We start from the raw sequence: 18,498 nt of genomic DNA, 5'->3' as shown, positions 1-18,498 counted from the left end.
CAGAGGCCAAAAGGGTTCTTCTTCCCAGCCAAGCCAGTCCCGGCCAAGCACGCTAACAGAGATTTCCCCTATCATTAGGTGGCTGGTAACCAGGTTAAATTAAAGCCTAGATTTGCCAGTGGGTAGAGGGGTGACTCTGTTATTTCTGGCCTTCTATCCCACAGAAATTGCTTTTGTCGTTTTGATTACAGCACCCTGTGATGCATTTATTAGCTAACATTTAATTTTCCCCTTTAAAAAACGAACTGAAAACCTTTGCAGAATCTGCCGAAGTTTCTGAGCCTCATGAATAACTACTGGTGCTTTATTCTTCACTAGTGACCCAGGGCTTATTGATTTAACCCCTCCGTGCCTTAAATTCTACATCTGGAAAATTGGAATATTCAAAGTACATACTCTAAAGGTTTGTAAAGGGAAAGGGTGTGATGATGGCCTCAGGCTAATGAAAGCCTGGATTCCAAACTCCGCTACATGGTTGTACATGACAGGACTGTGCATTGGAGATGGTAATAGTAATCCCATGGTGTCATGCTTCATAGGACTTTTTGAAGTATTAAATAAATCAGTCTTTGCAAAACTCTTAGAACAGGGCCTGGCACATACAGCAAGTGCTGCTTAAATGTCTGTGGTGTGCTGTGCTAAGTTGCTTCAATCATGTCCAACTCTGTGCAACTCCATGGACCTACAAGGCTCCTTTGTCCATGTGATTCTCCAGGCAAGAATACTGAAGTGGGTCGCCGTACTCTTCTCCAGAGAATCTTCCCAATCCAGGAATCGAACCCTCCGTCTCTTAGGTCTCCTGTGTTGAAAAGCAGGTTCTTTATCACTAGCGCTACCTGGGAAACCAGTTTAAATGTCTGCAACATGTATATACTCAGAAGTGTGCTTGGTATGTAGTAAAAGTGAAATAAGTACTAGGTTTTGTTCAACAAATCTCTACCAAAAGGAAATTTTCATTTTCATTATTCTAATATAGTTGATTTCTGTTGGTTTTTTGCCTTAACCCTCAATTACATAGACCTCTTGAGTCTAAGGATAACACATTTGCCCAAATACCTGTACTGGTTGTTCTAAAGGAAAAGGAGGGAGGAGGTGTGAGGCTGCAAAGACTGTTACTGTGAGTCACAGGTTGGGTCTGTGCAGTTACCTGGAGCCTTGCAGTCCCCAAGAAGTGTCCAGGGGCACTTGTGGAGGAGGCCATCAAGGAGCTAAGACAAACTGTTAGCAGGTCTGGGCTTCCCAGGTGGCTCAGTGGTAAAGATCCGCCTGCCAATGCTGGAGACACAGGAGATGAGGGTTCAATCCCTGGGGTGGGAAGGTCACCTGGAGAAGAAGTGGCAACCCACTCCAGTATTCTTGCCTGGAAGATCCCATGGACAAAGGATCCTGGTGGGCCACGGTCCATAGGATCACAAAAGAGTCGGATATGACTTAGTGACTAAACAACAGTAACCTTATTATAGCGCTAAAAGGATTGAGGGAAGAATTCCAGACTGGACATTTGAATAGCCAGGTAGAGGTCACAACCTTCTCTGACTTATGAGAGAAGCTAGGTGATCTACCATGTCTAATGTGGAGAGTTATAGTATAGTCCCCTAATCTCTTGTGCTGTTTCTTCCTGCCTCAGGACCTTTGCACATGCTGTTCATGCAGCTTAAAATGCTCTTCTTTTCCTGTTCAGTATTCACCTGGTTAACTTTCGCTCCTTTAGCTGAGTCAGAATTGTGCAAGCTCTGGTGTCAAGGTGCCTGGGCTCATAGCCCAGCTCTGCTACATAGGAACTGAGCTCTTCTCTCCCTTGTTTTCCTCACAGAGTTATTGTGCAATATCAGTCTTGGGTCTCAGCTTAAATGGCATTTCCACTACCTAAGAGAAGACCCCTTCACTTTTGTAAAAAGAAGAAGCCTATATTCTAGGCCATCATTTTATAAATTCAGGGCCCATGCCTTGGTTTGGTTTCACTTTGATTTGAGTAAGCCTTGGATGAAGTTATAATGAAACCATTACCAACTTTGGAAATGCAGTTTACTGTTGCCTTACTTTCCTTTTCCTACTTCATCACATGGGTGTCCCAGAGTTTGTTCACCTGATTATTAGTTCATTAAGTATTAGATGGAAAAGGGGTCTATGATGCAACAAGGGTGGGTATAGCTGAATCACTTCGCTGTACACCTAAAACTAACACAACATTGTAAGTCAACTATATTTCAATAAATAATGTTTAAACATTAGAACAACGTGAAAAATGGACTTAGCACAACTCTGCTATGTTTAAAATGGGTAACCAACAAGGACCTACTGTATAGCACAGGGAACTCTGCTCAATGTTACATGGCAGCCTGGATGGGAGGGGCATTTGGGGGAGAAAGGATACGTGTATATGTGTGGCTGAGCCCCTTTGCTATTCACCTGAAACTGTCTTAACACTGCTAACCAGCTGCACCCCACAATATAAAATAAAAAGTTAAATAGAAAACCTTAGTTAAAAAAATATAAAATATCTCATTAATAATTTTAACTGTGATTAAATATTGAAATAATATTTAAAATACAGTGGATCAATTAAAATTTATGAAAGCTGAAAAAAAATTGGAAAGGAATGAGGTAAACAAAACCACGTCTGTTTCTTTTCTGCTGGAATCACTGACTCAACTGTGCTAATGTTTTGTCTGTTTCCTGGGGAAAGAGAGAGGGGTTGCAGTGTTGCCCTCTGTTGTTCACCGTGGAACCTGTTTTTCATGAAATGCAGCGCCGTGCGGTCTCAGAACACGCCCTGGGAAACGCTGATGTGTTTTCCGCATCTCCCACCACCAAATGCTTGTGCTTCTCGGGGTGTAAACACGCACACGTCTTGTGATGGGGCACCCGCGTGCCGAGGGTTTTGACTGTGTGTCTGCCGCCTAGAAGGACTTAACCACTGTGCTTTTCTTTTCCCTCTTCTCCCAAACAGAGAAAGAGACCTTTCTGGATCCTTTCATCCTCCGGGACCTCCTGCCTGCATCCCTGGGCAGCTATTACCGGTACACAGGTTCTCTGACGACCCCGCCGTGTAGCGAAATTGTGGAGTGGATAGTGTTCCGGAGGCCCGTCCCCATCTCTTACCATCAGGTAGCTATTTAGCCCCCAGAGGGCTTCCATACTTAACTTGTTTTATGTTGACTTAACCTAATGACATTGCTAGAATATAACCAGGATAACGATTTTGTTTTTTTGGTATTCTTTGCTTCTCACTGGTTCTTTACATTCTTTCCAAGAAACATATTTTTGCACCCAAGAGTTGTAAAATTTAAGACATGCTCGCTCAGCCACAAATGAACTTAGTTGAAGAGAATTGCAGGCATGAAATCTGATACCTTGTAAGTATTCAGTCTTGAGCAGATAAAAGCCACCCCCTGTGAAGATGAGACCTTATGCCAGCAACTGTTGAGCTCTTTATATGCGTGAACTCATTTAGTCTTCATGAGCAGTCTTATGAGGTACGTGCTGTTCGTACCTTCATTTTACAGAAGAGACACAACAGAAGTGAAGTGATCTGCCAAGGTCACCCAGCCAGCTGCGAGGCCAGGACGTCTGACCCCCAAGCTCATGCTCTGAGCTACTAAACCTCCCCAAAGTTCAGAAAAGAGAAGTTGGTATACATGAAGAAATGAAAGAAAATAAAATGCCACCAATGGAGCTCTTTCTGTGTGATAGGCATTTTACATGCAATCAACTTAGTTGCAAAACACCATTGAGAGTTAGGTATATTGCACACAGGTTGTACAAATAAGGAAAACATCATGGTGTGGAGAGATTGGGTAACATGCCCAAGGATTCATAGTCAATGAAGGTTGAAGCCAGAAAACCAAGCCTGAGTTTGTCTAATTGCAAACCTGTGTTGCCAGCCCCTACATTGAACTGTGTCTCTCTGAGTGTGGTCTGGCAGATGTCAATAGGAAGGTGGGCTTAGGCTGAGCTGTTAACTGTGGGTAGGAATTTGGTGAAATGCGGATGAGATTGGGAGAAAATATCAGATAAAGAGGATCCACCAGGGGGTGAGAGAACTTGATATCACCTTACCCCATGAAGATTAATAGATGGAAGGGGAAAATATGATTTTTGATGAAAAATGCAATGTGTATTGCAGTAAAATAAGAGTAGATTTCTCCTCCATAATTTCATAAAATAGAACCAAGAACGATTGGTCGGATTTGTACGACAGTGGATTTGAGCTGTTGACCCAGGACTATTTGAAAAATGGAACATTCTTATCAGAGACATCCATACAAAATGCATCCTTAAAGTTGGTCAGCTAAGAATACAGCTAATCCATGGCTGATTCATGTCAATGTATGACAAAAACCAGTACAATATTGAAAAGTAATTAGCCTCCAACTAATAAAAATAAATGGAAAAAAAAACATAAAAAAAAGAATAAAGCTAATGTAGAGGAAGGGGGAAGTTTTGAAATTACATGATAAATTAATATAATGGAAGAAGACACAGGCAACAAGATTAAGAACCTGGCTGACATGGGAAATAGTCCAAAGATTTTCATAACAAGGGCAGAGAATACAGTAAAGGGAATGGGAGAAATAGGATTGGATTGTGCCCTGGTCAGGGCTGTTTGGGGTGTCAGAAACAGAAACTCGCTTAAAATAACTTCAGAAGAGGGAATATTTGTACGAAACCAGAGGTAGGGACATCCTGAGATGAAGACATCATGACCAGGACTGTTACTAGCAAGTGAGGCACAAGTTTTACTCTCTGTCTTTTAGGGGCCAGCTCTTACATCTTAAGAGTTTCTGCCACAGCTTTGTGATTCTGTCCTTTTGCAAAACTCTGGTACCATCTCTCTCTCTCTCAGTTTGAGTGTGGTTTTCTTTGGAGGGGATTGGAGCCTAATAAGGTTTGTTGTTCATTTGCTAAGTTGTGTCCAGCTCTTTGCAACCCCATGAACAAAAACACACCAGGCTTCCCTGTCCTTCACAATCTTCCAGAGTTTGCTTAACCTCATGTCCATTGAGTCGGTGATGCCATCCAACCACCTCATCCTGTCGCCCCCTCCTCCTCTTACCCTCAGTCTTTGTCAGCATCAGGGTCTTTTCTAACGAGTTGACTGTTCACATCAACTGCCCAAGTATTGGAGCTTCAGCGTCAGCATCAGCCCTTTCAGTGAATGAACATTCAGGGTTGATTTCCTTTAGGATTAACTGGTTTGATTTCCTGCTGTCCAAGCAACTCTGAGGAGTCTTCTGCAGCACCACCCAGCTGCCAGTTGTTAGTGGTCTGGATCTTGTATCAAGTATTCAGGAAGATAGATCTGAGTAGAACTTGGCCAACAGCAAGTTGGATGGCCTTGGTCTTGTGTCCATTTCTTAATAAATCAGCAGAGGGGCTGGCTGTGTCCGGAGACATCAGTGTTTGTTGCCATTTTGGGTGGGGAGGGAGGTGGGAATGGAACAGATTATCTAGAAGGACCTATGTGAAGGAGAGAGAGCCCACTAGAAAAAGTAGGTGTTGTGGGACCAGAGGAAACAGATTAATCTGGCCTTACTACAGTTGGCAGACATTTTACTTTCAGAGTTTTCTTTTTTTCCTTTTAATTCCATTGTGATGAAAAAAGAAGGACTAGCAATTTGGTTGCTGAACAGGATCTGCTGGCTTTAAGGAGATAATGAAATATAAAACAAATTTTCTTCCTCATGGTGAGGCCAGCATTGTTTTATTAAAATGTAAGAAAACTACAGTCCAAATATTTATATCCTCAAGGTTCGGGGCGGGGGACAGAGCTTTGAAATGGGACCCTTTTTGTCGATCAAGATAAATGCTTTTGTCTTCAAAGATACAAAGGCTTGGGATAATGAGGTTAGAAAATTCAAGTTTGGCTTTTCTTGTTTTGTTTTCTTTGGAGGGTACCATGTGAGGGGGAGACAGAGAGAGGTAATTGTTTGACTGAGGTGAAATAGACCTTTAACACATACTGGGTTTTATTGCAGTTTGGTGAAGCTTAAACAAAAGACAGAGTTTTAGGCTTGGATTTCTTGTCAAGTACTTGTCAATGAGAAGCATTTTGACATTTGGGAACTGGGTATCTTAAAACGTGCTTTGTTAACATCTTTTTATGCTTCTACTCTGTTACTCATACTCTCAAAGAGAAATAATGGAAGATTTTTTTTTTTCCTGCGATTTTCAGTATATGACCTCTCTGTAGGTACTATTGTTTCAAGAGAACAGTGAAGAAATAAATTAGTCATACTGGCTCCCCTGTTTCTTGCCTCTAAAGACGGCTTGTCTTTAGATAATGCTTCATTTGCATCAAGCACAGCTTCATATATCCTTTCCTGTTTCCCGAGGGAGGAAGCACCTCGTTTTCTTGTGGCCACCCTGGTTCCCGGCTGGTGACCTGAGTGGAGGTCACTTGCTATGTCAGTCCTCAGACAGGAAAGTGTTAGCCATCCAAGTATGACCGTTTCAGCCCTTCCCACCTTGAGCCTGCCAACATTCTTTCTGAAGTTAGCACAGAATGTTCATTTCAGACAGGCAAATGGCCAATTCAGAGAAGACAAGTAGGCAGAACTCCATGTCTGCTTCTGTCAGGAAAAAAATAGCCTTCCTAGTCATTCATCCTTCCTTTTCTCCAAAGACTCTTCTCTTGTACAGGGTGGGGACCTGCCAGCCGTGAAAAGGAGAGCAGGTTCACCCTAAAATAGAGTGCTGAGCGCTTACTGTTGACTTGTATGATGTGGATTTCTATGATGTGGATGTCTTCCTGAGTAAATATGAGCCTCTTTTGTGGGTTTCCTTGGGCATTCAAACCAGCCTTGCAGCCAGTGAGCTCTGACACTGACTTCTGTGATTTGAATGTGGTGTAGGTAATAGAAGCATGTTGGTTGGCTTGGTTGGTCAGCAGTCAGCGTGGCTTGTCTGGCTCCCTTCAAGGTCAACTGTAAATATCAGGCAAAAATCCAGCCGTGATTTGTCACCCAAACAAAACAGCGGCACCCTCAGTCCTGGTCTAGGAGGCCAAAGGGACAGGGACCAGCACATTAAGATGGGTCCCTGCCTTGTATTCATGATCAGTCAGGGAACTTGATAATTTTTAGTCTACTATCTAGGATGTGTTTTATTCTATAACAGTGGCTGTCAGGTGGTGATACTTTGGCCATTGGAGACTACCCCAACCTTCATTTTCCAAGACTGTTGGCTTCTATAGTTTGAAATATGACACTGCATATAATCTCCCCTAGCATCAGTTTTGTTGAAGTGCTTCTTGGAGGTTATATCAAAAAGACTTTGTTTTATTTGCATGACTTCTAAAAAATTGAAGTTAGTTGATTTTTTATTGGAGTTCATAGTTGATTTACAATATTGTGCTAGTTTCAGATGTACAGCAAAGTGCTTCAGGTATATATATATATTTTTCAGATTATTTTCCATTATAGGTTATTACAAGAGGTCCAGTATTGTTCTCTATGTTACATAGTAAATCCTGTTACTTGCCTGTTTTATGTACAGTAGTTTGTTAATCCCATACTCTAAAATCCTTCTCCTACCCCACTTTCCTCTTTGGTAACCATACGTTTGTCTTCTATGTCTATAAGTCTATTTCTGCTTTGTATATATTATTCATTTGTATTATTTTTTATATTCCACATATAAGTCATATCATATAATGTTTGTCTTTTTCTCTGTGACTTACTTCATTTAGTATGATATTCTCTAGGTCCATCTATGTTGTTGCAAATGGCAATATTTCATTCTTTTATATGACTGAGTAATATTCCATTGTGCATTTGTGAAGGGGGGCACATCCTAAACTGGTGCTCTATTAATGGGCATTTGGGTTGCTTCCATGACTTGGCTGTTGTAAATAATGTTACTATGAACATTGGGATGCATGTGTCTTTTCAAATTAGTTTTTGTCTTTTCCAGATATATGCCCAGGAGTGGGAATGCTAGATCATATAGTAGCTCTATTTTTAGTATTTTAAGGAACCTCCATGCTATTTTCCATAGTGGTTGTACCAATTTACACTCCCACCCAATAGTATAAGAAGGTTCCCTTTTCTCACATTTTGATAATAGCTATTCTTACCAGTGTGAGGTGATACTCATTGTAGTTTAAATTTGCATGTCTATAACAAGTAACAATATTGAGCATCTTTCATGTCTTCATTGGAGAAATGTCTAGGTCTTCTACTCATTTTTTGATTGGGTCATTTGTTTTTTTTGATGTTGAGTTGTATATTTTGGAAATTAACCCTTTGTCAGGCACATTGTTTCCAAATATTTTCTCCCATATCATAGGTTGTGCTTTTGCTTCATTGATGGTTTCCTTTGCTATGCAAAAGCTTTTAAGTTTGATTAGGTTCCATTTGTTTATTTTTGCTTTTGCCTTGGGAAAGTGACCTAAGAAAACATTGCTACAATTAATGTCTGAAAATGTTTTGCCTATTTTCTCTTCCAGGAATTTTATGGTGTTATATCTTATATTTAAGCCTTTAAGCCATTTGTGGTTTTATGTGAGGGTGTGTCCTAACTTCATTGATTTACATGCAGCTGTCCAGCTTTCCCAACACTAGTTGCTGAAGAGATGTTCTTTTCCCCTTTATATATTTCTGCTTCCTTTGTTGTAGATTAATTGACCATTGGCATATGGGTTTATTTCTGGGCTCTCTCATCTGTTCTGTTGATCCATACATCTGTTTGTATGCCAATAACATGCTGTTTTGATTATTGTAGTTTTGTAATATTGTCTTAAGTCTGGGAGGGTAATGCTTCCAGCTTTTATTTCTGCCCCACACCCCTCCAGGATTATTTTAGCAATACAGGGTCTTGTGTAGTTTCATATAAAGTTTAGGAATATTTGTTCTAGTTCTGTGGAAAATGTCATGGGTTATTTGATAGGGATCATGTTAAATCTATAGATTGTTCTGGGTAATCTGGCCATTTAAACACTTCTTCCAGTCCACAAGCATGGGATATCTTTCCATTTCTTTGGATCATCTTCAATTTCCCTTATGTGTGTCTTATAGTTCTCAGCAGATAGGTCTTTCACCTAATGATTAGGTTTATTCCTAGATATTTTGTTTTCTGATGCAATTTTAAAATGGTTTTTTTTTTGTTTGTTTTTGTCTTTACTTTCTGGCATTTCATTGTTAATGTAAACAAATACAACAGATTTCTGAATATTTATCTTGTATCCTTGTACTTTGCTGAATTCATGTATTAGTTTTAATAGTGTTTGTGTGGGGTCTTTAAGTGACATGACTTTTTTTTATTTCAACCAATATTGTCCCTGTCACAAAGAGTAGAGCAACTCTTCTGAATTAAGACCATGTTCCATATGGGGCCAGGCTGTTACGTTTTTGGCTATAGTCTTCATCCAAGTTAATCAATTGATCTACTAACTCTGTGCCTAAACGTCCATCTGTAAAATGGAAATAATAATAATACCTACTTTATGGAGCCATTATAGAGATTCATTGATGGAGTGCATGTAGGATATGCTCAAGACTAGTGCCTGGCACCACAGGAAGTACTCAGAGATATTAGGTGGGATTCTTTGTTGCTTTTTTTTTTTTTTTTAATTGATGAAGCCACTCAGACAGCACTGTCCAGTATCAACAAACAAGCCACATATATCACTTTAAAATTTCTGATAGCCACACTAAAATATTTAAAGATAAGCAGGTGAAATTAATTTTAATATGTTTTATTTAACCTCATGTATCCAAAATACTATTATTTCAATGTGTAGGACTAGCCACATTTCCAGCGGAATGGCCCTGTGTGACTGGTGATGGTTGGGCCTCTCATATTTATCTATCTCAAGGCCATTAACTGATGAATCACGTAATTCAAAAAGTTTCTGTTCCAACACTACACAACGTGCAATGATTTGAATAAAGACTTTCTTTTAATAGTGAGTGAAGATGCTATTATTAGCCCATAACAGGTAGGTTTCATGGTTGATTATGGTTAAATCCTCTTCTTTCTGTAGAAGGCCTTTCTATAATCACCTTCACCCAAAACTGTCCGTAGCTGCGGGGAGAGAGCACATCCGCAGACGTGGAGCATTCTCAGATTTTATTTTTATAGCCATGGTTCAATAAGTAAAACTTTGAATGCTCCAGGCTACTGGGAATTTCATATTCCCTCGTTATTATCTTGTTTACTCATGCGGCAACCAAACCATACATACCTCTTTTTTTTTTTTTTTTTTTAACTCCCATACCTCTTAAATGTATGACAAAACTCACGTCCCCATGACCTTAGGTGTGACATTATAGATCCTAATGTTTACCCTGGAGTTTATTATTATTCTTTTAATGGACTCTGGCTTTGTTTAATTGCCCTTCTATATCCAGCCTATAAAGTATTGTGCACATCAGCCTTTCAGTGGTTGGTAATTACATTACTTTTAATTTTCTCTCATTTGCCCCCTTCAACCATGATAGTTCTCTCTCACATCTTATGGACCAGATCTTACAAACAGTCTGAATAGTTTTCAAATTTCCTTTGACTCAAACTGACAGATTAAAAACTAATTATTCTCTGTAATATTTTTACAATAAAAAGTTAAGTTGAATTGATTTATATACACTTCCAGCCAGCACATTTGCAATTCAAGGTTAAAATTGTTCTTGAAACAGCACCAGTTAAAATGCAATTACAACTCCCCAAGCAGGGATAAAAGAAGGAAATGTTTTACATGTTCACTTCAAAAGTTAAAAAGTCAATTTAATATTATAGAAATGAAAACTTTCATTTATTTTCCCTAAATGATAAAGAGTTCGTTAATTATATTCAAGGTAAATCCAAGTGTGTTTATTACGTGCCTCTGGAAAAGAATAAGGGAAAGAAAAGTACAGGCTTTGTGAGGTGAATTCTGTTTTCTGTTTGCACCTCCTGTCTTGTTGATAGTTCCTGATTCTTCCTGTGTTGGGTTGTAGGCTGTTTCTTTCCAGAGTGCAGAAAAATGTGAATAGATGTATATTGCCCGCAGTGAAAGGGCAGTAGTGGGTGCCCAGCCTGGTAGGGTCTTTGGAGGGCAGCTAAAAGGAACGGTTTAGGGACTTCTGTACTAACATCAAATTCCATTTGTCCACGACAGTGTTGCTCTTTCAGTGAATAATACTGAAGACCTGTTGTGCGTGTGGCATAAAGTGACTGAAAGTGTGAAAAAACAGAGCCACATAGACCCGGGCTTCTAACGCTCACTTCTCCTCTCGGTTTCTGTGTGATTCTGAGCGAGTGACTTAATGTCTCTAAGCCCAAGTTCCTACTCAGTCAAAACAATATAATACAAAACAGTAAAAAACGATGATAATGTCACCAACAGTACTGGATTTATATGAGGATTGAGAGGAGAAAGCAGATAACATTCTTAGCACAAAAATTGTGCCTAATCAACGCTCAGTAAATATTAGTTTCTAGTGTTAGTGATATCATAATAATATTATGAATAATGTCACTGTAATGTTTTTATTTTGAGCCAAGGCTAAGTTAGAAACCAAAGCAATGTGTATGAAGTGCTTGACAAAGGTACCTGGCACATGAGTTTGATAAGATGCAAATATTCATGATACATATACATAGACACATTACATATATACAGTGTATATATAATGATATTATACATGTAACTACATATGTATTGTTTACTGTATATATAATGTACATTGTTAATATATATGAATATATGTACTACAAGAAAGAAAAGGAAAAAGAAGCTGCAGAGAACTTCTCTGGTTGTTGTAAGCTTAGCCCACAATCAGTTACTACATTCTTCACAAAATAATAATAGTAATGACAGATGGCACAGCAGTACAGAATCCCCCTGCCAGTGCAGGAGATGCAGAGGACTTGGGTTTGATCCCTGGGTTGTGAAGATCCCCTGAAGGAGGAAATGGCAACCCACTCCAGTATTCTTGCCTGGGGAATCCTAAGGACAGAGGATCCTAGTGAGCTACAGCCCATGGGACCACAGAAGAGCCAGACGTGACTTAGGCATTCACTAATGACAATAATATTTACTGAGTACCTTTTCTGTGTCAGGAATTATTCCAGGCAGGAAAATGTTTACTGATAATTCCTGTCTAAAGGTGTTGGACCAAGGTACATTTGAGAAGGATCACTGTGTTAGCTAGATCTAGAAGAACTGAACAGATTACACACCAAATCAGAGGTGGACCAATCAGAGGCCGGAGAGACACAGCTTTTTAGTTTGTTCTAGGTCTCGTGCTTTACATGGGGCTGCCTTGTTGCCCAGTTCTTCTAGGCACCTTCCTATTGTCGCCTGCCCTGTGAATGGCGTCCCATGGAATCCAGCAAAGTCAGGGTCGCGGTGGTGGTCAGGTTTACCTTTAGCAACTGTGGGTTTCAAGGCAAGGTTAAGGACTGAGGGACAATATGCAGCAGCTGTGTGATGAGCTGTAGAAGTTGTCTGGTCCAGATGACCACTGACCTCCTGCCCAAGTGAAAAATACAGGTTCCGCTTGCCAGTCTGGAGACCATGGAAGCTTCCACTCAATGACCAAGCATGCCCATCACCAGCAGGAGAGGCCACTGGCAATTTTTATCCAACTGAGAGGAGTGACAGAGTTTCCGTTAACGCTGCCAATACCGAAGGACATTTGATGAGCCTGCTAAGCTTGTCCTCCTTTTTTCCTCTTTTATGCGACTGTCAAGAGAAGCTACGATCCAAGTGACAATATAATATCGCCCAGGTCATCAGTTCACTCTCAGAACCATCACGTCCTTCCTTTGAAATCTTCGGGCAAGTTGAGTTAATGACAAGGATGTGGCTGAGCTTTTAAGCCATTGCATGTCATTAAACTGTAAGAGCAATTTGAGCGAAATCACTTCTGTGCTGAATTCAGAACCTGCCTCTTTTTACAGTTATATGACTAATTCTTTCCTGAGGCATCAGAAATAAACTTTTCAGGAGTACTAAATGAGAGCTGCGAAAGAAGCAAGTATTCAAGAGAATAAACAAACCTTGGAGTCACTTTGCTGAGGGTCTCCCAGGCCATCCTTTCCTGGCATCCCAGAGATGAAAGAATTTGATGACAGATGGCTGTCCCTTCTAAAAAATTTCTGGTCTGACTTGCTCTGTAAGACAGCCCGCTCTTCTTTAAAAAAAAAAAAAATCACCCTGAAGTTAAGGAATTCCTTCCTCTATTCAATTCACATCTCTTAAGGCTTTAATGCAAACCAATTTTCTCTTATTTGGCCTTCTCTGGATGTGGATAAGAGCTGGTCATCATCTTTCACATACAAGGCCTTTAATCAAATTATTCCTTACTCGCCTTTTCTTCAGGCGAAACAATTCCTCTTCCTTTAACCTTTCCACACGGAATTGTGCTCTTTCCCTTTCATCACGTTGGTTGGTCTTTCCCTTGGCTGCCTCCAGAAGCTCTTTGTTAATTCCTTTCATGTAATTTTTAGGACTTATTTTCTCTGAGAAAATCCTGAAGCCCTTCTCACTTTGAGATGCTTTCAGTTCTGATTTTGGTAGCCTCTACCAAGTGTGTGCACCTTGCTTGGTTGAGTTGATTTTTCCTTTTAGCACCTCCAATTATTTTCATCTGAATAGGTCACCTTTAGACAGAGTAAACAGTCCAGTTTTCTTAATTATTCTGCTTTTATTGCCTTTCTCCCTTCATGATACATCAACAGGGGCCATCAGAAGGAAGAATGGAATGGAAGAAAGACAAATTCTAAATAGCAACCACGTGAGTTGTTAGAAGTTCTATGAATTGTAGAGACCTAGAATAAAAGGGGAATAACAGGCTACTTTTGCATGAAAGACCACCCTGCTTCTATTCCCTTGAAAAAAAGGCAGAAAAAGTTTCATGGTTTATTATCACTTTCCACGTGCAGGAGAATTGGGAGAGGAGCTGGAATGATAAGTGAATCCGTATACTTAAATAATTTTTCTTGACGGTGTAAATTCAGTGCCTTCTCATGCAAAGAGAGGAGTTTCAGACTGTAAGCCAGTCATTTTCTGTCATTCTGTGAGGCTGTTAGAGAAACACTGGGGTTCGTTCCAGGCTTCAAGACGCCCATCCAGAAATCCCAGTCCCAATTCTCTTATTATCCATTGGCTTAACGACCTCCTGGTCCTGTAAGTTTAGGGCAGCCACTCCATCTCAGCTTGGGAAGTGGTTTTCTAATACCATTTCCCCTTGTAATTCTCTCCTGCAGAAAGCATTCTGATTTGGCATTCAAGGAGCCGGTTGGGCCAGAAAGCGATCATTCAGTTTCTCTATTTATTTCATTTTTAACCCCAGCGCAAGGAGTTGGTATTTTGGTGGCTGGACATTTTATGTTATACTCCATTTCTCTGGTTACAAGAGTATCTTTGTGGTCGGTTGAGAACAAATCTCTATCACTTAGCCCTTGTTCTATTCCTCTTATATAATAGAATGATCTTTTCTTTAAAAAAAAAAATTATTGGATTATAATGTTGTGTTAGCTTCTGCTCTACAGCAAAGTGAATCAACTCTACTTATACATACATCCCCTCTTTTTAAGATTTCCTTCTCATTTAGGTCACCACAGAGCATTGAGTATAGTTCCCTGTGTAGGTGCTCATTAGTTACCTGTTTTATACATAGTAGTATATATATGTCTCCTAGTTTCCCAATTCATCCCACTGCCACCCTTTACCCCTTACTGTACATACATGTATTCTGTACCTCTGTGTCTGTTTCTGCTTCGAGAATAGGTTCATCTATACTATTTTTATAGATTCCCTATGACCGTTTTTATATCATGCAGAATGTTGAGGGTCACAAAGAATCCTTTTTTGGTAATATAAATAGGATCCTGGAGCCCTGAATTTTTCTTTGATTTCCCCTAAAAGTTTAGATAGCAGTCTTAAAGAAAATGTTTCCTAGTAATATTAATAATAATGACACCTAATCTTTACCATGGGCTTACTGGCTGCTTCATAGATTTTAATCTTTTTAGCAACCTTAAGAAAGGCAGTACTAGTACCATATCCATTTTATAGATGAGGAAACCTGTGTTACAGAAAGCTTGAATAATTTGCTTATGATTACCCATCCGGTAAATGTTGAACCTCAATAGTTTGAAGCCCTGCACATCGTGGGCTTGTCAACTTGTGACTTAGTAACTGCTGAACTCTATCCCTAGTATATAAGGAGGTACTTAGTAAGAATTATTGCTAAATTGTGACTATTTCTAAAGCTCTTCTGTTCCTGGAACTGTTTTAATGACCACGCATGGATAATCTCATTTACTGCTGACCCAAACCCTATCCGGTCGATGTTGCAGTAATTCTCACCATTTTACCAAGGAAGATTTGAGGCTCAAGAGAAGTTAAACAACTTTTTCAGGGTCACAGAGTGGTTGAGCCATGGAGCTAGAATTCCCATCCAGGAAGTCTTGAGTCTCAAACTTCGCAGTTTCACTATATAACTCTGTGCTGCTTCCTGTAATACTGAAGTTTTTGCCAGGGGTTGGGGTGGGGATGGCTGAGGGGTTGCTGCAGAAAGACCCAGCCTCTTGTCTGAGACACGAGCTGCAAGAGTTCTAAGCACCTTCCAATGAAGTGTTTTCCTTTTCAGTTGACAGAAAGGTATCCACAGCCAGATAAGCCCATTGGCAGTGATTCCAGCAGGCAACTTGTGTCTGGTTGAGTTTGTCCCACTTGACTTCGGGTACCTCCCACACCTTGTGTTCTTATCACCCCTCCTGGCTTTGGACCACGTAGTCTTCTAACCAAATTTCTTTGTTCTCCTTTTCTCTGGTTCTATGTTCAGCTCGAGGCTTTTTATTCCATCTTCACCACGGAGCAGCAAGACCACGTCAAGTCAGTGGAGTATCTGAGAAATAACTTCCGGCCACAGCAGGACCTGAATAACAGGGTGGTGTACAAGTCTGCCGTCCGTGACGCCTGGAACCACGACATGACAGACTTCTTAGAAAACCCACTGGGGACGGAAGCCTCTAAAGGTACATTTGGATTCAGTGCCCTTGCCCAGAGGAAGATTTCCTTATCATAAATTATTTTAAGTGAAAAGGAGTTCGGAACCAGCCAAGAATTGGAACTTGGCATTAAAAGCATGTTTCTCTGCTAAAAGAGACTTGTCTGGGTGATAAATAGAAGCATTTGTGGGAATAACTTCAGTTAAATAGATATGTTCAGAATTGCCCTTTTGACTAGCGACGTATCAGTCCTTCTCTCTATAATTTGACCTTGTAGCGTCAGCACTAAACTCGTTGATGTCTTAAAGCTTTTTGGTGTCTTACTTTTTAACTATTTCCCTGCTGCAATCAGGTGTTGGTCTCTGAGCTCAAACATCAAGACCTCAGACTTGCTTTCAACACCCCGGGTCTTCAGCTTTCTTACTAACTTCCATAGTAGGCAAGAAGTCCCCCTCCAGCTGTCAGCCTCCACCAGACATCACGTAACCTTTGAAATCTATTGTTAAACAGTTCAATTCCCAGATCTGAAAAACATGTTTCATAACTTGCTTGTGTCCTAATCTTTTTCCATTTCTCCTTTCTCATGGGAAACGGTCATGAATTTCTCTCCCAGGAAATTGAAAAGTCTGATTCTACCCTCACAGCCCAACCTTCAAGCTCTGTGATTTGTTGTAAGATCACGGAGCTCAGGAAACCCTTGGAGGAATAAGGCTTGTCAAAGTCCCAGTATTTGGAAGGGAGGAAGGAAAAAGAAGGTATTTTCTTTGGGTTTGAAGAGGTGGGTCTTGCCCAAGTCAGCTTTCTCCTTTGAAATAGTGAGCTTGGGTGATGTGGGAAGCGCATGTGTCATTTATTGACATTGGCAGTAGACTGTGGTACGTCATAAGTTGTATGCAAGGGCTTTATTTCAGGAGTACATACCCCTACCCCCAATAAAAGGAACCAGTTTACTGGCATATGACCTTTATGGGAACAAGGGGAGTGAGTTGATATTCCAGAAATAACTGCATTGACATGCCTTTTGATGATAAGAATGAGCCCATTTTCCAGCCTCGTGTATCTGCAAAAGAGCTGAAAGAAGAGGAAAGGGAGTTTTAACAATGTGATCATCTCCTTCCTGTCGGTGTAGTTTTGTCAGACGACTGTATGAAGAAGCTAGTCTGGCCAGGTTCCGTCAAGACATATTTGAGAGTCAACAAATTTGGGGCTGACACTTTGTCAAGGGCATCATTTATCAACTGGGAACAGCAGGAAGGTTGAGAAGCACGCAAACCTGTAAAATATCTTGGATTGGACTGGCATGAAGAACCTTATTTGGCTTTTTTTTTTTTTAATCCAAGTTAAAAATAAAGCAAATGGCCAAACTCTAACGCTTTCTCCCAAGAGAACGTGCTTAGGGAAAGGACGACTCTTAGGGCTGACTATGTTGCAAGAGGTGGGGCATTCGGAGGATGGGGAATTTTTATCACAAGTGAGTAAGGATCTGGTAGCTTGGAAATGCTGACGTTATGAGAGTTACAAAGTTCTTTCCTAATAAATGGGCTTGAGCATCTGATATACCAGCTGTGCAGAGAGGGCGCATAGTCCTTCTCACCCAAGGAGATTAAAGAGGACACTGGTTTCCATTGTGTTAAATTGTCAGAGTGGGCAGGATCCTCCACCGAATGGACTTTCTCTGATTTTGAACAGAACTAAGGACCAGTCTTCTTTTTAATTTTTTTAATGTAGGGTTGGAGTGTAACCTACAGAAACGTGCACACACAGCATGCATACAACTTGGTGACTTTTCAAACACTCAATATACTTGAGTGACACACACCCAGATCCAGAAGCTAACATCACATCAGCTTCCCAAAGCACATTCTTCTCCCCATTCCTAGTCACTGCCCATTCACAAGGATAACCATGATCATACTCTTGCCTCCTGATCAATTACGTATAAATAGAATCAGTTCACCAAGTTCTTTTGTGTGTCTTGCTTCTGTTGCTTTTTACTGCTTTGAAGAGTCACCTATGCTAGTTCATGTAGTTGTAGTTTGTTCTTGTTGCTGAATTTCAGTGTGTGACTGTACCTGAATTTATCCATTTTAATATACATGAATTTATAGATTATTTTTTCATATGTTGGTAATTATGAAAAAAACTTTTTTTAATTACTTATTTGACTGTGCCGGGTCTTGGCTGCTAAACACGGAATCTTTTTAGTTGTGGCCTGCGAACCCTTAACTGAAGCATGTTGGGACCTAGTTCCCTGACCAGGGATCAAACCCGTGTCTCCTGCATTGGGAGCATGGAGTCCTAGCCATCAGGGAAGTTCTTGAACATGCCTTTTAATCAGCATGTGGACGCATCTCTGTTGGTTATGCACCCTGTAGTAAAATGACTGCAGCCTAAAGCAAACATGTGTGTTTGGATCTGATTAGATACTGAACAGTTTCCCAGAATGACTCTATATACCACTTTACAATTCTGTCAGTGATGTAAGAAAGTTTTCTATTTTTTTTTTAACACTTTTTTCAAGACCTAATTCACATATCATAAAGTTCTGGTGTACTG

General features: G+C 40.3%; 1 protein-coding gene across 3 annotated transcripts in view; it reads left to right on the top strand.

The window, feature by feature from the left end:
- The window catches only part of PTPRG (protein tyrosine phosphatase receptor type G), a 755,472-nt gene that overhangs the window by 600,681 nt on the left and 136,293 nt on the right, over positions 1–18,498 (top strand). For all 3 annotated transcript variants that reach the window (XM_065933358.1, XM_065933359.1, XM_065933357.1), the window contains exons 7-8: positions 2,951–3,108; positions 15,777–15,969. In XM_065933358.1, the coding sequence (XP_065789430.1) occupies positions 2,951–3,108; positions 15,777–15,969 (351 nt within the window). The remainder of the gene's footprint in view (positions 1–2,950; positions 3,109–15,776; positions 15,970–18,498) is intronic.

Source organism: Muntiacus reevesi, chromosome 4, assembly GCF_963930625.1.
Source record: "Muntiacus reevesi chromosome 4, mMunRee1.1, whole genome shotgun sequence".
Lineage (NCBI taxonomy): Eukaryota > Metazoa > Chordata > Mammalia > Artiodactyla > Cervidae > Muntiacus > Muntiacus reevesi.
Note: the sequence above shows the minus strand (reverse complement) of the source record. Positions and strands in the feature narration are given on the sequence as shown.